The sequence below is a fragment of the Schistocerca piceifrons genome, chromosome 2 (genome assembly GCF_021461385.2).
Source record: "Schistocerca piceifrons isolate TAMUIC-IGC-003096 chromosome 2, iqSchPice1.1, whole genome shotgun sequence".
In the NCBI taxonomy this organism is placed as follows: Eukaryota; Metazoa; Arthropoda; class Insecta; order Orthoptera; family Acrididae; genus Schistocerca; species Schistocerca piceifrons.
In genome coordinates, this window is record NC_060139.1 from 110488921 (window position 1) to 110509989 (window position 21069).

Here is a 21069-nt window from a genome sequence, read left to right on the forward strand (position 1 = left end):
GCCAGACACCACACTTGCTAGGTGGTAGCCTTTAAATCGGCCGCGGTCCGGTAGTATACGTCGGACCCGCGTGTCGCCACTGTCAGTGATTGCAGACCGAGCGCCGCCACACGGCAGGTCTAGAGAGACTTCCTAGCACTCGCCCCAGTTGTACAGTCGACTTTGCTAGCGATGCTACACTGACAAATACGCTCTCATTTGCCGAGACGATAGTTAGCATAGCCTTCAGCTACGTCATTTGCTACGACCTAGCAACGCGCCATTATCAATAGATATTTAACTTGTGATGCCTGTACCGTCAGACCGATGTTCTCCAATTATGGATTAAAGTTAAGTATTACATCAACTACGTACTTTATTTGCTACTATAAATTCCCTTAACTGTTCCAGACCTCACGCCAGTCTGCGTGAGCTTAAACGCGTGTATTTCGGTCTCCTCTAGCAACACGGTGTTGGCTCTTCTGCCAACACATCAATCGGTAGAGGTTATAATACCTGACAATCGGACTAAACTATTAATTGGATCGTTTTATCGACTCCCCGACTCAGAAGACATAGTTGCTGAACAGTTCAAAGAAAACTTGAGTCTCATTTGAGATAAGTTCACCGCTCATACAATTATAGTCGGTGGTGACTTCAATCTACCCTCGATAGGCTAGAAAAATTATACGTTTAAAGCCGGCGGCAGGCATAAAACATCATCCAAAACTGTACTGAATGTTTTCTCAGAAAATTATTTTGAACAATTAGTTCATGAGCCCACTCGAAGCGTAAATGGTTGCGATAGCATACTTGACCTTTTAGCAACAAATAATCCTAGACAAATAGCGAGTGTTGTGACGAATATAGGGAGTTGCTGCTAGGCAGAACACCTACAACCATAAAAAAGAAACGCAAAGTATATCTATTTTAAAAAATCTGATAAAATGCTCTCAACGCCTTTTTAAGAGACAATCTTCACTCCTTCCGATCTGATCATGTAAGTGTAGAAAAGTTGTAGAATGTTTTCAAAGAGATAGTATCAACAGCAATTGAGAGATATATACCACATAAATTAATAAGTGATGGTACTGATCCCCCATGGTACACAAAACGGGTCAGAACGTTGTTGCAGAAGCAACGGAAAAAGCATGCCAAATTTAAAAGAACGCAAAATCCCCAAGATTGGCTAAGTTTTACAGAAGTTCTAAATATGCCGCGTACTTCAAAGCGAGATGCTTTTAATAATTTCCACAACGAAATTCTGTCTCGAAATCTGGCAGAAAACCCAGAGAGATTCTGGTGTTACATAAAGCACACCAGTGGCAAGACGCAATCAATACCTTCACTGCGTAATAACAACGGTGAAGTCACTGAAGACAGTGCCACTAAAGCAGAGTTATTAAACACGGTTTTCCGAAACTTCTTCACCAAAGAAGGCGACGTAAATATTCGTGAACTCCAATCAAGAACAACAGCCAAGATGAGAAACATAGAAGTAGATATCCTCTGTGTAGCAAAGCAGCTTAAATCACTTAATAAAGGCAATGCCTCCGGTCCAGATTGTATACCAGTCAGGTTCCTCTCAGAGTACACTGATAAAATAGCTCCATATTTAGCAATTATGTACAACCACTCGCTCACAGAAAGATACGTACCTAAAGACTGGAAAATTGCTCAAGTCACACCAATACCCAAAAAGGGAAGTAGGAGTAATCCGCTGAATTACAGGCCTATATCACTAACGTCGATTTGCAGTATGGTTTTATAACGTATTCTGTATTCGAACACTATGAAGTACCTCGAAGAAAACTATTTATTGACATATAGTCAGCACGGATTCAGAAAATATCGTTCTATTGAAACACAACTAGCTCTTTATACTCATGAAGTAATAAGTGCCATCGACAGGCGATGTCAAATTGATTCCATATTTTTTGATTTCCAGAAGGCTTTCGACACCGTTCCTCACAAGCGCCTTCCAATCAAACTGCGTGCCTACGGAGTATCGCCTCAGTTGTGCCACCGGATTCGTGATTTCCTGTCAGAAAGATCACAGTTCGTAGTAATAGACGAAAAGTCATCGAGTAAAACAGAACTAATATCCGGCGTTCCCCAAGGAAGTGTTATAGGCCCTCTATTGTTCCTGATGTATATTAACGACATAGGAGACAATCTGAGTAGCCGTCTTAGATTGTTTGCAGATGATGCTGTCCTTTACCGTCTTGTAAAGTCATCAGATGATCAGAACGACTTGCAAAATGATTTAGATAAGATATCTGTATGGTGCTAAAAGTGGCAATTGAACCTGAATAAAGAAAAGTGCAAAGTTACTCACATGAGTGCTAAAACAAATCAGCTAAATTTCGATTACGCGATAAGTCACACAAATCTGAGGACTGTAATTTCAACTAAATACTTAGGGATTAGAGTTACAAATAACATAAATAACCTAAATTGGAACGATCACATCGATAATATTGTGTGCACAGCAAACCAAAGCCTGCGATTCATTGGCAGAACACTTAGAAGGTGCAACAGGTCTACCAAAGAGACTGCTTACACTACACTTGTCAGCCCTATTCTGGAGTACTGCTGTGCTGTATGGGATCCGCATCAGGTGGGACTGACGGATGACATCGAAAAAGTACAAAGAAGGGCAGCTCGTTTTGTATTATCGCGAAATAGAGGAGATAGTATCACAGACATGATACGTGAATTGGAGTGACAATCATTAAAACAAAGGCGTATTTCGTTGCGACGGGATCTTCTCATGAAATTTCAATCACCAGTTATCTCCTCCGATTGCGAAAATCTGTTGCCGCCCACCTACATAGGGAGAAATGATCATCACGATAAAATAAGAAAAATCAGGGCTCGCACGGAAAAATTTAAGTGCTCGTTTTTTCCCGCGTGCCGTTCGAGAGTGGAATGGTAGAGAGACAGCATGAAGGTGGTTCATTAAACCCTCTGCCAGGCACTTTATTGTGAATAGCAGAGTAATCACGCAGATGTAGATATAGATGTAGACTTAGAACTACTTAAACCCAACTAACCTAAGGACATCACACACATCCATGCCCGAGGCGGAATTCGAACCAGCGACCGTAGCACCAGCGCGGTTTCGGACTGAATCGCCTAGAATCGCTCGGCCACATCGGCCGGCTGAATGTCGTGCCGTCATACAAACAATGTACAACACCAGGTTTGCATCATCGGTCCACAGTTGGAACGAATTCTTTTTCCAGTGTAAACCGGTTCTGCATTAACGCATTGGCATATCTACAGCCCACATAGAACCTCCTCAAGTAGCAGCACTTTCAGTATAGCCAACCGGTAGAATCGTACAGGTATCTCATCTGATCCAGATGCCTTTCCACCACTAAGCGACTGTAGCTGTTTATCTGTTCTGCCATGATTTATCTCATTATTTGCGTTCGTACGTATGTGGTAGTCCAGACGTAACTGAGTTACCAAGGCGTGTTACGTGTAAGAGATACTGAACAGACCCCTGCAGGAGTTTTTAGCTCTGACAAGCACACACCAGCAGACCGCACTCGGCTTGTGTGTTGACACCCTCGTGGACTTGGGTGTTACGCCACGCGATGCCCCTACGGGCTAACGTTATCTATCTGTGCGCAACAGACGGTACACGCGACTGGCTGAGTCGGTCGTTCTAACGCCGGGTCGCGCCCTGCGTCGCCAGTATTTCAGGCAAAGTTCACCAAGTGGAGCAGCGAGCGGTTACGTCAAGTCGCCTCTGCCGGCCTCACCTCCGACCCCTAGCACGAAGATAAGCGCGGTCGGAACCCACGCTGTCGCCACCGCTACGCTCCACTCGCTCTACGTCAAGCTGGGGAACAAAATTAGCTGTTCAGCTCCAGCTATTAAGAACACGATCTCTTCAATCCGCCAACTAGTGAGAGACCATATAACATCTCTCTGGCAACTATACCAGTAGATACAATTCGTGAAGAGCTCTCCATACTGTAAAGTCATTCTTTCATTCTCTTACGCCGGCCGGTGTGGCCGTGCGGTTCTAGGCGCTTCAGTCAGGAACCGCGTGACCGCTAAGGTCGCAGGTTCGAATCCTGCCTCGGGCATGGATCTGTGTGATGTCCTTAGGTTAGTTAGGTTTAAGCGGTTCTAAGTTCTAGGGGACTGATGACCACACATGTTAAGTCCCATAGTGCTCAGAGCCATTTGAACCATTTTCTTACAACAGTCGCAAAATGCAATCACCGTTTGGACAACCGTTGGTCGTTATCAAATGTAAAAATGGCCACGCTAAAAGCGGTAGCGTAAAGCGGAACAGAGTGTTTCAGTAGTAATGGTCAATATTCAGGGATATGACAGTTTGGATTCCGTAGAAATGTTGGAAGATGTGAGGCAATACTGACCCTACGACTTGTCTTAGAAAATAGATTAAGGAAAGGCAAACCTACGTTTCTAGCATTTTCAGACTTAGAGAAAGCTTTTGAAAATGTTGACGCGAATACTCTTTTTCAAATTCTGAAGGTGGCAGAGGTAAAATACAGGGAGCGAAAGGCTATTTATAATTTGTACAGAAGCCAGATGGCAGTTATAAGAGTCGAGGGGCATGAAAGGGAAGCAGTGGTTGGGAAGGGAGTGAGATAGGGTTGTAGCCTATCCCCGATGTTATTCAATCTGTGTCAGGTGTCCGGTTTTCATTTCATTGACCCTTATAAGTCTGTATTGAAACAAAATTTCATCTCTGGGAATTCTGATGGCAGATTATGATGCTAGACAGTACGCCAATGTCGTAGGTTAAATTACAGGTCTCTCTGCAGTGTCTCTTGGAGTGAAAACTTGTGACGCCGCTGATGGCATTCGGTCCGAGGAATTGGTAAACTCAGCAAGCCACATTGTTCTATTTAAGAGGTTACGTGTAAGAAACCAGATGGCAGTTCAGAAACCAGATGGCAGTTATAAGAGTCGAGGGGCATGAAAGGGTAGAGGTGGTTGGGAAGGGAGTGACACAGGGTTGCAGCCTATCCCCCATGTTATTAAATCTGTACATTGAGCAAGCAGTAAAGGAAACAAAAGAAAAATTTGGAGTAGGAATTAATATCCATGGAGAAGAAATAAAAACTTTGAGGTTCGCCGATCACATTGTAATTCTGTCAGAGAGAGCAAAGGACCTGGAAGAGCAGCTGAACGGAATGGACAGTGTCTTGAAAGGAAGATATAACATGAACATCAACAAAAGCAAAACGAGGATAATGGAATGCAGCCAAATTAAATCGGGTGGTGCCGCGGGAATTATATTAGGAAATGAGACGCTTAAAGTAGTAAATGAGTTTTGCTATTTGGGGAACATAATAACTGATTATGGTCGAAGTAGAGAGGATATAAAATGTAGACTGGCAATGGCAAGGCTACCGTTTCTCAAAAAGAGAAATTTGTTAACATCGAGTATAGATTTAAGTGTCAAGAAGTCGTTTCTGAAAGTATTTGTATGGAGTGTAGCCATGTATGGAAGTGAAACGTGGGCGATAAATAGTTTAGACAAGGAGAGAATAGAAGCTTTCGAAATGTGGTGCTACAGAAGAATGCTGGAGATTAGATGGGTAGATCACATAACTAATGAGGAGGCATTGAATAGAATTGGAGAGAAGAGAAATTTTATGCCACAACTTGACTAGAAGAAGGAATCGGTTGGTAGGGCATATTCTGAGGCATCGAGGGATCACCAATTTAGTACTTGAGGACAGCGTGGAGGCTAAAAATCGTAGAGGGACACCATGAGATGAATACACTAAACAGATTCAGAAGGGTGTATGTTGCAGTAGGTACGGGGAGATGAAGAAGCTTGCACAGGATATAGTAGCATGGAGAGCTGCATCAAACCAGTCGCAGGACTGAAGACCACAACAACAACATGACAGGAATGGTCATTCGAAACAAAAAAGTCAAGCAAACATGGGCTCTAAGACGCATACCTTAACAGCTATAAGCAGTTCTTGATCTTCGACACTGTGAAACAGATCTCTTCTACTGCAAGCTCTTTGCTCTCCGTATTTTGAGAAGTAGTAGAATGGACCAGGGGCAAGAGAACAATTCCAGTAAACATGTGCTCTAAAATGCGTACCTTGAAAGTTATGAGCGCTTGTTCATTAGAAGAGTTGTGTTGCAAAGTAGCGAAGGTAAACAGGTGCTCATAGCTCTTTTAAGGTAAGCATTTTAGGGCACATGTTTACTGGACATTTTTTTCTTGTTTTGGTCCATACTGCCACTTCCCAAAATATGGAAAGCAAAGAGCTTGCAGTAGAAGAGATTTGTTTCACAATATCGAAGATCAAGAACTTCTCATGCGTTTTACAGCCCATGTTTGCTTGACTTTTTTGTTTCGAATGTTCATTCCTGTCGTGTCTCTGAACACTGACCATCGCTTCTGAAACACAGTCTTAATAGATACACTAACTCAAGCATGGGCAACATTTGGCGATCCCCGGACCTGGTTCATATATCTACTTAAGCCGCGGACTCCCTCGCCACGTTACGTGACAGCAGCGCTTCTAGATCATAAAGTCAAAACTACACCGTCCGTGAAGTTAATGTACAGGGCGTAACGCACCTATATGAATGGTACCCGTTTTGCGACGCACCACGCCAACAGATCATGCCTCAACAAACACATTTTTGAGAATACATTCATGTTATGTTCACCCCATCCTCAGAAGTCAACATTTACTCATGCGTCTTGAACATTGTTTCCTTACGTACAATGTTTTACAGTAGCTGTCTTAAAAACCTCTGTTGCAATATTCTTCAACGCCGTTAGTAAATAAACAATGTTCGCAACAAGTAAATAAATGTAAACATCTGAAGATGTGATGCCAGGTACCTTGAAATGTCACCATGGAAAAATAAACGGCTATAAAAGCAAGTAGTTTTTTGTTTTGCACGGACTTTTCAAACGCCCCTCGTAAATGGACTAGTAAACAAATAATAGGAGTCTCGTTTCCATAAACAATTTTACTTTCACGTTCTCAATAGTCCTCTATTCAAGTAGGCGTCTCGCAGTGCAGTGAAGAATCTTGTAGTTAATCCGTGATGACTGGGTGCTGTGTGATGTCATTAGGTTAGTTAGGTTTAAGTAGTTCTAAGTTCTAGGGGACTGATGACCATAGATGTTAAGTCCCATAGTGCTCAGAGCTATTTGAACCATTTTTTGAGTTAATCCGTGGCTTCCTGCTGATACAGTTTATAATAAAAAATACACTGTTTAGCCCTTACAAAAGTCTTAAAATATGAAATACGACAATCCACTTCGAGTCCTCGTTACTTCTAAAACTATTCGATCTTGTATCTTTTAAAAAAAGGTGACTGAACTTCTAATCCTGCCTTTGTGACTGCCTTTGTGACTCCAAATCGCCATTGGTACCTATTAAACCCTACGAAGAACCTTACAGGTTGATCTATAACTTCCCTGATATACGCCGGCCGGTGTGGCCAAGCGGTTAAAGGCGCTACAGTCTGGAACCGCGTGGCCGCTACGGTCGCAGGTTCGAATCCTGCCTCGGGCATGGATGTTTGTGATGTCCTTAGGTTAGTTAGGTTTAAGTAGTTCTAAGTTCTAGGGGACTGATGACCTTAGAAGTTAAGTCCCATAGTGCTCAGAGCCATTTGAACCATTCCCTGATATACAGTATATTGCTGACACAGTTTAATAACAATAGAAAATATTGTTTAGTCCTCAAAAGTGCGAAAATCATTTCTGACCATTTGTAATGTGACATATTGCCATTTATTTCGGATTACCGTCATGTTTATTTTGTCGTTCTTACATGACAACATTGAATTTCATCTACCCACGTAAACCGCAGAACGCTGATAGAGAATCAGTTTCCATCCATCTGCTAGTGCAAGAAACATCTTCAGTTATCAAGGCTAGGCGGTATTTAGATACAATGAGAGGAAGTGGAGCCGGTTCGAAAGAACTCTGCGGAAAATCTCTTCCGCTACTACCGAACAACCTCACCTCCAGGTTGTGCGGCTGCAACATTGACTTGCTATCCTGCGGGACCTTGCAAGTTGTGAAGGACAACTTGCAACCTCAACCGTTTAGTTCAGTTTTCCAGCCAATTCCGCTCTGCAGCCTGTTATTTATAGCTGCGCCCACCGGCACGAGTATTTTTATTCCGATAGTAAACTGGAATTAAATTCGCAGAGACGTCTATTGCTGTTTGCATCAGGTATCTGCAGCGTCAGCGGCCGAATTAGACCTCTGATAAAATGGCATCTATTTACTGGTCGTAAGTATCGCCCCATGACTGAACGGGAGTAGAGTCAACGTGCTGTCATGTCATCACGGGCGTAAAGTGTGATAGAGGCATGAAGAATCCTCCCTCCTCGATAAGAACGAAATTATCAAATTTCTTGTCTCGTAAGTGTTATTACTACGTACCGATAAAGGGGGTGCAATGGTTGACACACTCGACTCGTTTCGAGGGGAATCGTGTTCCAGTCCCCATCAGGCCGTTCTTACATAGATTTCTCGTAGTTCCCCCAGATTATTTCAAAGAAATGTGGGATGGTTTCAGTGCCATGACTGCATCTCACCTCATCTTTCTCTAGTTAAGCTCTTGCTATGTTTCTAATGGCATCGATGTCAACAAGAAAAATGAACCATGACATTCAAAAATGGAAAATTTAGGATGGAATGTAACAGGATTAAAAAAAAGGGATAGTTACTACTCACCATATAGCGGAGATACTGATTCGCTGATAGGCACAACAAAAAGACTGTCAGAAAATGAGCTTTCGGCCAATAATGCCTTCATAGGAGATAGAACATGCACATACACAATCAAGCAAACGCAACTCACACACCTTTAAACTCCTGCGTCACTCTCGCGTATTTTTCGTGTGTTATTTCCTGTATATTCCTGTGCCACACGAACTTGTGTGTCATCCTACCAAACTTTCTCCATCCCCACCCCCTCCTTTTTCGCTCTATAAAGTGAGGCCTCAGCAGCCAGATACTGCGGTCATGTGTGTGTGAGTTGGGTTTGCGTGAGTGTGAATGTGTGTATGTGTGTGGGAGAGAGAGAGAGAGAGAGAGAGAGAGAGAGAGAGAGAGAGAGAGAGTGTATGTTCTATCACCGACGAAGGCCATGTTGGGCGAAAGTTCATTTTCTGACAGTCGTTTCGTTGAGCCTATCTGCGACTCAGCATCTCCGCTATACGGTGAGTCGAAACATAACGTTCCTTCTTTGATATTACCGTACGAACAAGTCCCCGAGTGTGATCATGTTGAAGTATGTTTTATGTTCGGTTCTGCCATAATTTTTTCCACTGACAGAACCAAGTTTGCAGAAAAATAGGGCTCAGAACTTCAGGTAATAGTCATGAGCCGACGTTCAAAAAATCCTCCAAAAATACTTGTTCTCGTTCGACATAATGGGTGTAACAGTCAGCTGGAAGTAACAGAGTCCTGCCATCCGGATGCAACTTTACAAACAAGGTAAACTCACTGACATTTCTTTCGTAATTATTGATACGATTTTGATATCATTAACTGAATTATCTTTCGCTTCTTGGTAAAATGCGACAATAAGATGAGAGGAAACATTTCCTTGATGTTTTGTAACAACTTATACCCATTCATTTACCGGTTTTTGTTATCTTAAGTCAGACTATCACAACCACAGTAAAGGAACACGGGACAGCTTAGAAAGTTAATGATACATATGTTACTGCATTTATAATTGTGGCAATGATATTAAAAGATTTTTAACATAAGGTTTGCATTTTACAATCTGCGACACTCTCGCGGCGCATAGACAAACGTGTAGCGGCTCGCGCTGCTCTTCTTTGAATATTTTCTATCTAATCCAATAAACTGACTTCGTAAGGACCACAAATCGACGAATAACATACAATAAATAGTAGACCGGGCATTTTTACAGCGATATCTTTCATGTGCGAATTTTGCTTTCTCAGGCTTCTTCCAACACACCTGAGTCCCAGAGTCTTCTCCAGGGCTAGGTTTATGTGATCTTCCCACCATAAATCATTTCAGGCAGAAACTCCTGGATACCTCAATGCTATTGGTTTATTACAGTGACTCATCGCCGATCGCATAAGCAAACGATACAGAAACTTATCGCGCTCTTATGTTACATATATTTATACGCTACTGGCCATTAAAATTGCTACACCACGAAGAATACGTGCTACAGGCGCGAAATTTAATCGACAGGAAGAAGATGCTGTAATATGCAGACGATTAGCTTTTCAGAGTATTCACACAAGGTTGGCGCCGGTGGCGACACCTACAACATGCTGAGATGAGGAAAGTTTCCAACCGATTTCTCATACACAAACAGCAGTTGACCGGCGTTGCCTGTGATGCCTCGTGTAAGGAGCAGAAATGCGTACCACTACGTTTCCGACGTTGATAAAGATCGGGTTGTAGCCTATCGCGATTGCGGTTTCTCGTATCGCGATATTGCTGCTCGCGTTGGTCGAGATCCAATGACTGTTAGCAGAATATGGAATCGGTGGGTTCAGGAGGGTAATACGGAACGCCGTGCTGGATCCCAACGGCCCCGTATGACTAGCAGTCGAGATGACGGGCCTCTTATCCGCATGGCTGTAACGGATCGTACAGCCACGTCTCGATCCCTGAGTCAACAGATGGGGACGTTTGCAAGACAACAACCATCTGCACGAACAGTTCGACGACGTTTCCAGCAGCATGGACTATCAGCTCGGAGACCATGGCTGCGGATATCCTTGACGCTGCATCACAGACAGGAGCGTCTGCGATGGTGTACTCAATGACGAACCTGGGTGCTCGAATAGCGAAACGTCACTTCTTCGCGCCCGCATCTCGTGGTCGTGCGGTAGCGTTCTCGCTTCCCACGCCCGGGTTCCCGGGTTCGATTCCCGGCGGGGTCAGGGATTTTCTCTGCCTCGTGATGGCTGGGTGTTGTGTGCTGTCCTTAGGTTAGTTAGGTTTAAGTAGTTCTAAGTTCTAGGGGACTTATGACCACAGCAGTTGAGTCCCATAGTGCTCAGAGCCTCCGAGCCATTCGTCATTTCTTCGCATGAATCCAGGTTCTGTTTACAGCATCATGATGGTCGCATCTGTGTTTGGCGACATCGCAGTGAAGCGCACATTGGAAGCGTGTATTCGTCATCGCCATACTGGCGTATCACCCGGCGTGATGGTATGAAGTGCCATTCGTTATACGTCTAGGTCACCTCTTGTTCGCATTGACGGCACTTTGAACAGTGAACGTTACATTTCAGATGTGTTACCACCCGTGGCTCTACACTTCATTCGATACCTGCGAAACCCTACATTTCAGCAGGATAATGGACGACCGCATGTAGCAGGTCCTGTACGGGCCTTTCTGGATACAGAAAACGTTCGACTGCTGCCCTGGCCAGCACATTCTCCAGATCTCTCACCAATTGAAAACGTCTGGTCAATGGTGGCCGAGCAACTGGCTCGTCACAATACGCCAGTCACTACTCTTGATGAACTGTGGTATCGTGTTGAAGCTGCATGGGCAGCTGTACCTGTACACGCCATCCAAACTCTGTTTGACTCAATGCCCAGGCGTATCAAGGACGTTATTACGGCCAGAGGTGGCTGTTCTGGGTACTGATTTCTCAGGATCTATGCACCCAAATTGCGTGAAAATGTAATCACATGTCAGTTCTAATATAATATATTTGTCCAATGAGTACCCGTCTATCATCCGCATTTCTTCTTGATGTAGCAATTTTAATGGCCAGTAGTGTATATCCTCCACTGTTAGTGTTGCCACCTGCTGTTTGTCAGTGGTTATTACACCTTGATGTCCAACATAGGCAATACTCACATTAATGTGTCTGTACCATGTATTTTATTTAATACCTCATGGTGGCTTTGGTACATCCGTTATAAAGGAAACTGAGCTGTCCATGTGCTGACTTACCTGTATAAACGAGAGCAGGAGCATGGAGAAGGACGGCGAGAGACCGCGGACCTGTTTGAGTGACATGTTCTTGAAGTCCATTATCACGACGACGCCGGCCACTTGCGTCTGCGGCTCCAGCATAGCGCCCTCGTGGATGAGGTAGAACAGTTTGAACATCTGGTACGCCGTCACTTTACTTGGGTCCCACGAACCTGTAAGAAGCAGTCGCTCAGAAACAGAAACTTCAAGCTGGCGCTCACATGCATGGTTCAAACAATACGGTGGTGTAAGCAAAGGAAAGAAAAAGAGAATCGTGCAGATGCTGGGCGGGAGACCCACAAGGGCTTTTCAGTCGCCCAATACAAACGGACTTCTACCTTCGTGTGCCTTGGTTTCTCCCTCCTTGATGTGTGAAGCTTGGTTCTTACGTGTATTATGTTGGTGTGGATGGTTGTGATGAGTCGGTGTAGAGCGTAATGCGTCGTTTAGATGAGGCCTGTTGATTAAAAACTGGCACTACCTGAATCGCATACAGTGAGTAGGGGAGCCCTCTCTCCCTGTCTGAGAAAACTACATGCTAGACACCGTATATACGCACTCTCGTTCTTCCCACGCTCTGGGTAGTCTCAGTTGAGATACAGTAGTTAATGGTACGGGATGTGCATTGTAGGCGCCTCTACAACTTCAACATGTCGGAGTTTCGTGTTCGTCTGAACAAAAATGATGCTGTGACCTATGAGAAACTGAGGTCAGCATTTAGTGAGTCTGCTGTTTGCCCTCCAGCTTGTTTTCGGTGGCACGAGGTGTAGTGTTGGACGAGAAGACAATAGAGACATTTGCGTCGAAACTGTAGTGAGTCCTAGCAAGTCTAGATTTACTTATTGAGGAGGTCGAGCATATACTACACACAAACACAAAATACACTGCCGGAAAGAAACATTAGTACACCTTGAAAGACGATGTCCATTTTGATCCGATGACGGCATATGCCACGTGACGGTTTGAACATCGTCCAGCAACAGATGGCGTAGCGGCATAGCTACCAGAGCACCATCTGTGTCTGCCCTTTAACAGGGAATGGCCACAACCAGAAATCTCAGTGTGGTGCAAACGTGTGAAACGAGAAAACAACCATGCCACAGAGACGCACCAATACTTACTACAGCCAACTGAATGAGTCTGAGAGTGGTCAAATTGTGGTCTTCCGAGTGGCGGGAGCGTCTTTTCGGGGAACTGCCACACGCGTTGGACGAGCTGCTTCAGTTGTGTAACGATGCTGGTGTCAGTGGTCACGTGAACATTCTCGCACGCGTAGATTAGACCCGAGCGGGGCGGCGAGGTGGTTATCACACTGGACTCAAATTCGAGACGACGACGGTTCAAACCCACATCCAGCCATACAGATTTAGGTTTACCGTGATTCCCCTAAATCGCTCCAGACAAATGCCAGGATGGTTCCTTTAAAAGGGCATGGCCGATTTCTCTCCCTTTACTTGACACAGTTCGAGCTTGTGTTCCGTCTCTAATGATCTCGATGTGAAACCCAATCGTCCATTCGTAGATTAGGTTCTGGACCTCCACGCGGCACAGACGCCGCCAGGATCGTTGTATTGTAAGGGCAGCAAGGTCAGATCGTAAAGCCACTACAGCACAGATAACAGGAGAGGCTGAAAATACCGCTTCAGTTGTAAATTACTTTATTTTCACACGACGGGTTTCGGACTGTTATAAGCCCATCCTCAGGTGTCATAGCTGTGCTGTGGTCCCCGAGCGCCGCGTGTACCAGGCGCATTGCACTCATAGGCAACACACCGCGCTTGGTACACGCGCTCATAGGCAGCACACCGCGCCTGGTACATGCACGCATAGGCAGCACACCACGTCTGGTACATGCGCGTATAGGCAGCACACTGCGCCTGGTACATGCGCTCATAGGCAGCACACCGTGCCTGGTACATGCGTGCATAGGCAGCACACCGCACCTGGTACATGCGCGCATAGGCAGCACACCGCACCTGGTACACGCGCTCATAGGCAGGACACCGCGCTTGGTACACGCGCTCATAGGCAGCACACCGCGCCTGGTACATGCACGCATAGGCAGCACACCACGTCTGGTACATGCGCGTATAGGCAGCACACTGCGCCTGGTACATGCGCTCATAGGCAGCACATCGTGCCTGGTACATGCGTGCATAGGCAGCACACCGCACCTGGTACATGCGCGCATAGGCAGCACACCGCACCTGGTACACGCGCTCATAGGCAGGACACCGCGCTTGGTACACGCGCTCATAGGCAGCACACCGCGCTTGGTACACGCACTCATAGGCAGCACACCGTGCCTGGTACATGCGCGCATAGGCAGCACACTGCGCCTGGTACACGCGCTCATAGGCAGCACACCGCGCTCGGTATACACGCTCATAGGCAGCACACCGCACTTGGTACACGCGCTCATAGGCAGCACACCGCACCTGGTACATGCGCGCATAGGCAGCACACCACGTCTGGTACATGCGCGTATAGGCAGCACACTGCGCCTGGTACATGCGCTCGTAGGCAGCACACCGTGCCTGGTACATGCGTGCATAGGCAGCACACCGCACCTGGTACATGCGCGCATAGGCAGCACACCGCACCTGGTACACGCGCTCATAGGCAGGACACCGTGCTTGGTACACGCGCTCATAGGCAGCACACCGCGCTTGGTACACGCACTCATAGGCAGCACACCGTGCCTGGTACATGCACGCATAGGCAGCACACCACGTCTGGTACATGCGTGCATAGGCAGCACACCGTGCCTGGTACACGCGCTCATAGGCAGCACACCGCGCCTGGTACATGCACGCATAGGCAGCACACCACGTCTGGTACATGCGCGTATAGGCAGCACACTGCGCCTGGTACATGCGCTCATAGGCAGCACACCGTGCCTGGTACATGCGTGCATAGGCAGCACACCGCACCTGGTACATGCGCGCATAGGCAGCACACCGCACCTGGTACACGCGCTCATAGGCAGCACACTGCGCCTGGTACGCGCAGCGCTTGGGGACCACAGCACAGCTACGACACCTGAGGATGGGCTTACAACAGTCCGAAACCGGTTGAGCGCCGGCCAGAGTGGCCGAGCAGTTCTAGGCGCTATAGTCTAGAACCGCACGACCGCTACGGTCGCTGGTTCGAATCCAGCCTCGGGCATGGATGTGTGTGATGTCCTTAGGTTAGTTAGGTGTAAGCAGTTCTAAGTTCTAGGGGACTGATGACCTCAGAAGTTAACTCCCGTAGTGCTCAGAGCCATTTCAACCATTTGAACCGGTCTTGTGAAAATAAAGTAATTTACAACTGAAGCGGTATTTTCAACCTCTGCTATAATGCTCAGTTGCAAATGTTCTGCCAACAGGATTGTTTACAGATTACAGGGATTGTGAACCCATACTTGTCAACGGAACTGTTGCGAACTGATTATTAACGTTGGGACTATGAGTACGCACACCTCTAACCCGTCTTCCACTCACGCCACAGCATCGAAGTGCCCGGCTCGACTGTTACTGTCAGAGGATCAATTGGAAGACAGAATGGCGCGCCGTGGTCTTCAGTGATCAAAGCTGATTCTGCCTCCACGCAAGTGATAGTTGTTTGCGCGTACGACATAGATATGGTGAGCGCTGTCTCGTAGAGTGCATTTGTCCAAGACACACCGACCTCACCCCGGGCCTTATGGTTTGTTATACCTGTTGTTTGGCTGTTCTAGCAACAGGAGAGTATTCGCCATCTATACGATTGACTGGAAGCCAGAGTCAGCACCTGTACTGCCGCCCGTGGAGGCTACACCACGTACTAATATGGGTTTTTCAGCACGGGTGATACGTGGTACTTCAGAACCACTTGTCATATTGACCTGTAACTGTATTGACTTCATGTACTCCATTTGCACTGTTGCAACAATAAATCTCGAGTGAATTGGAAGCCTCTAGAATGATGTATTAATTTTTTCCGGCAATGTATTAGATCATTTTATTAAAGTTTGGAAATTAAAAAATACTCAACTCGGAAACAATCCATGTCCACAGGAATGTCTATCTACTTGTTACTGTAGCTGACCACTATACCTTGTCACTTGATGTAATACAGAATGTTAGTCACATTGTAACGCCGGAAATGCATATACTCCTATTTCCATCTATTGTACTATTATTTTTTTTCCTTGTTTTGTTACCTCAAGATATGACATTTCTGTCTCTTTATACACTCCTGGAAATGGAAAACAGAACACATTGACACCGGTGTGTCAGACCCACCATACTTGCTCCGGACACTGCGAGAGGGCTGTACAAGCACTGATCACACGCACGGCACAGCGGACACACCAGGAACCGCGGTGTTGGCCGTCGAATGGCGCTAGCTGCGCAGCATTTGTGCACCGCCACCGTCAGTGTCAGCCAGTTTGCCGTGGCATACGGAGCTCCATCGCAGTCTTTAACACTGGTAGCATGCCGCGACAGCGTGGACGTGAACCGTATGTGCAGTTGACGGACTTTGAGCGCGGGCGTATAGTGGGCATGCGGGAGGCCGGGTGGACGTACCGCCGAATTGCTCAACACGTGGGGCGTGAGGTCTCCACAGTACATCGATGTTGTCGCCAGTGGTCGGCGGAAGCTGCACGTGCCCGTCGACCTGGGACCGGACCGCAGCGACGCAAGGATGCACGCCAAGACCGTAGGATCCTACGCAGTGCCGTAGGGGACCGCACCGCCACTTCCCAGCAAATTAGGGACACTGTTGCTCCTGGGGTATCGGCGAGGACCATTCGCAACCGTCTCCATGAAGCTGGGCTACGGTCCCGCACACCGTTAGGCCGTCTTCCGCTCACGCCCCAACATCGTGCAGAGCGCCTCCAGTGGTGTCGCGACAGGCGTGAATGGAGGGACGAATGGAGACGTGTCGTCTTCAGCGATGAGAGTCGCTTCTGCCTTGGTGCCAATGATGGTCGTATGCGTGTTTGGCGCCGTGCAGGTGAGCGCCACAATCAGGACTGCATACGACCGAGGCACACAGGGCCAACACCCGCCATCATGGTGTGGGGAGCGATCTCCTACACTGGCCGTACACCACTGGTGATCCTAGAGGGGACACTGAATAGTGCACGGTACATCCAAACCGTCATCGAACCCATCGTTCTACCATTCCTAGACCGGCAAGGGAACTTGCTGTTCCAACAGGACAATGCACGTCCGCATGTATCCCGTGCCACCCAACGTGCTCTAGAAGGTGTAAGTCAACTATCCTGGCCAGCAAGATCTCCGGATCTATCCCCCATTGAGCATGTTTGGGACTGGATGAAGCGTCGTCTCACGCGGTCTGCACGTCCAGCACGAACGCTGGTCCAACTGAGGCGCCAGGTGGAAATGGCATGGCAAGCCGTTCCACAGGACTACATCCAGCATCTCTACGATCGTCTCCATGGGAGAATAGCAGCCTGCATTGCTGCGAAAGGTGGATATACACTGTACTAGTGCCGACATTGTGCATGCTCTGTTGCCTGTGTCTATGTGCCTGTGGTTCTGTCAGTGTGATCATGTGATGTATCTGACCCCAGGAATGTGTCAATAAAGTTTCCCCTTCCTGGGACAATGAATTCACGGTGTTCTTATTTCAATTTCCAGGAGTGTATATTGTAATTGTTTTACTGTTTGTGTATATATATATTTATGCACTCATGTCGATGTATAATTGGTTTGTTTCGTAAATATTATTTGTATTTTTACGCTGGGTCTTGCCTAGGGAAAACTGCTATCGAACGATTACGTCGATAGGTCGTGTGAAGAATCAAAGTGTGTAGAATCTTTGGTAGTGTTAACTCTGCCGCGTGGAGCGCGGGCAGAACAGGGAGAGTCTGGCGGGAGTAGCGAGTGGAGCAGGTGTTGTGTGACGCTCCCGCGAGTTGCCGCGCTTTCGGGGTTTGGCAGCATGTAATTGCGCTCGACTCGCGATGATAGTTTCTGACATGGTGTCGCGGACGGGAAGCATTAGCTGGCGCACATCAAGAGCCCATTTCGCCTGGTGACCGTGTCGAGAAGAAGGCGCGCCAACATCCAACTTCTGCAACAGCGACGGCCGACAATGAGTGACTGTCGCCACCTCCTCGATCGACGGCTTCAAACCTTCAATCAACCAACAAGGAAGACTAAAAGCACGTAAAGTTTCAGAACTGTATGGCAGACCTCAGCTTTTCAAATTGTTCCATTTGCCTCGCAAAATTACAGCAACTTAGCATGAACCTTTGTTGCTCATTGTCCCAATTTCATTGCCAAGCAGGGTCCCTTCCTTTTCCGAAATGAACCCGAGAGTCGTTGAAATTCAAACGCCAGCATTAAAATAATATAATTAGATTTCACTGCTTTAATTTCAAAGTTCAGTAGCTGGCTACAATATTTAGGTTACACGAGCACAAATTTAGAGTGCGAGTTTTGTTAGCATATTTTAGCTTACCTGTGACTGCAGCTCAGCTTGGTACGTACTAAATTTTACTATTGTTAATAGTTCAGAATCATTTAATTCAAGTTCAAAGTTAAATCTCTTGTTTCTAAATTGCGTAGAGTCAAGTTGCTTTTGAAATGATTGTTGAGGTAGTCCAAGACTAACCGTATTTTACTGAATTTCGATGTGCTTCAGAAAGAAAGCTCACTATTAACTTCAGTCACTAAATTAACTTTCGATTTTCCGGTTTTATTAATTCTTTTGCTAAATTAAGTCAGAGTGTAGCGAAATTTATTACTTCTGACAAACTTTCAGTTTTCACACTACACGTGTCAACCTTCAGTTGCCACGCTTCTAGTGTTAATTATATGTGTAATAACCTTTCTTTTTCAGTTACTATAGTAATTGTCCTTAGGACTGGCGACCGTGATTTCCCCCAAATCTCAAATATCTAATTACCGCTAGTTAATTGTTAACGTAACGGCCGCACATTTACTTTCTTTATTAACTTTATCCCTATTTCAAAATTAATTTCCACCAGTTTCACTTGCATTTTTCCTTTCATTAAGATGTAACCCTTTCCTCCCTCTTTACCGATAGATTAACTTCGGTGATGATTGCATTTCCCAAATTTCCATTAGGTACACGCGGTTTAATTTTTAACTGTCTTTAAGGTCGATAAGTGAGGGGGGAGGTTACACGTGGCGACCTGGTGACAGGACAATCTTCGGATTTGAGGTTGTTCTGGACACGAATTTTGTATGTTGCAAATCTCGTAACGAAGTACTGGTTACGTACAGGCCGTTACGTCAGCGAGAATAAGTAGTGGGAGTAATCCTAATTAGATTTGAGATTTGGCATTTATATTGAAAATTATTAAAATGAGTGAAGGCAACAATTACCAAAATTTGGTAGGCTTGGATAAGGAACAATCGGTCGAACAGTGGGGAACGCGCACCGCGGTACCCATTGTTCAGGGACAGGCGGCTAGCATGAAAGACGCGACCGCCGAAACGCAACAAAGAGCAGAAATGGAATTCCACACTTTAGAAAATGTTTCGGAGTCGGAAGTGAAAACCAAATGCGAATCCCTTGATGACGAATACGGGAGGACAATTAAAGAGGAAGCCGCTACGGAAGTAAAACCGGTAGTTTCCGGGAATTTAACTGATCTATTGAATGTTTTGATTAACGAAATCAAGAGTCAATCGGCCAAGCAAGAAGCTCAGTCTGAAAAACTTGAACGGATGCTAGACAATCAGAACAAAGCTATTAACGTTGTTATCAACAATGTTGGAGTTGTTAACACAAAAGTTGATAAAATCAAAGAAGATATTGTTGTAATTAATACCGAAATCGGTAATCTTAAACAGGAAATGATAGGCGTTCAGGCGGAAATTGCGAGCATAAATACTCGTTTTTATTCCGAAATTAGCAGAATCGAGAAAAGTGTAGGAGAATCAGTTGCTCCAATCATCGAGAATAAGGTGACGGAACAAATTCAATTAGTGAAAAAAGAGGATCAAAAGAAGGTGGAAACTTTAAAGGCTTTAGTATCCGAAGTAGATACCAAAGTGACGAAGCAGGCTAATACCTGCGAAGAGAAAAAGAGGGAAGTGGAAACGCTTGCGACAACCACTTGCCAAGTGATTACGAGGGTGTCGGAATTAGAAAGGAAACTTGACGAAAAACAGAGCTATGTGCCAATCTGTGCACATAGTTCGGAGTTGTTGGCGAAAGAGGAGCGGTTCGACCCCTTGAAAAAAGGCGGTATACACCCGACGGATTTCATTAAAAATTGTGAAAGAGTTTTACCCAGATCATGGACTGATGAGAGAAAAATTAATGCGATTATTGATGTGTTGGCTGGTGATGCCAAGCGTTGGGGCTTAAACCTCAACATTACGAACCTGACTTTTGACGAATTTAAAAATTTGTTTCTGGCTGAATACTGGTCAGAGCAAAAACAGCAAAGTGTCTGGCGCGAATTTGTCGTATCGAGGCCTTTCGATGCGAATTCGCGCGGTTCGATGAAGGAGTTTTGTGAGGGCTGGATCCGCAAGTCGGAATATTTGCGTGACCGCCGCTCGGAATCCGAAATAGTCTGGGAACTCTACAAGAAGCTTCCAGATGATACAAAACGATACGTAGGAAGCAATTACAGGACAATCAATGATTTCCTGGAAAGAGTGGAGGACGAGGACAATTGGCGCAATAATCGCGACAGTGGCAGAGGCCGTGGTAACAACAACGGGTACCACAGCAACCACAACAACGATAACCACGGGAATAATGCATACCGCATCCATGGCAGCAATAACAATAATGGTTCGGACCGTAATAACAATCGGTACAATGCAAATAATAACAGGAATGACGGAAACCAGTATCATACTAACGTGATACGGGCTTCACAGAATAGTAATAACGCCAGAGGGTGTGATCAGCCGCCTCAGCAGCATCCGGGGACTGTATCTGCTGGGACGAGACAGGGAAACCATTAGCCGCGCCGGTGAGGGGCCGACCGGGCGTGGAGAAATTTTGGCGGCCCAATAACAGTAGAAAACTCAGGTGTCGTCGTTATGAAAATTCCGTATGGAATAATCAACGGCGGGAGAGTGTGCCAGTGTTAAGAGAAAGGAGTGCGCCCACAAGTAGTAGATCA

At 46.0% G+C, this 21069-nt stretch overlaps 1 protein-coding gene across 1 annotated transcript in view; it reads right to left on the minus strand.

The window, feature by feature from the left end:
- Nucleotides 1-21069, minus strand: part of LOC124776697 (retinaldehyde-binding protein 1) — a 121362-nt gene that overhangs the window by 18845 nt on the left and 81448 nt on the right. Inside the window, exon 5 of the mRNA XM_047251801.1 lies at nt 11937-12130. Within this exon, the coding sequence (XP_047107757.1) occupies nt 11937-12130 (194 nt within the window). The remainder of the gene's footprint in view (nt 1-11936; nt 12131-21069) is intronic.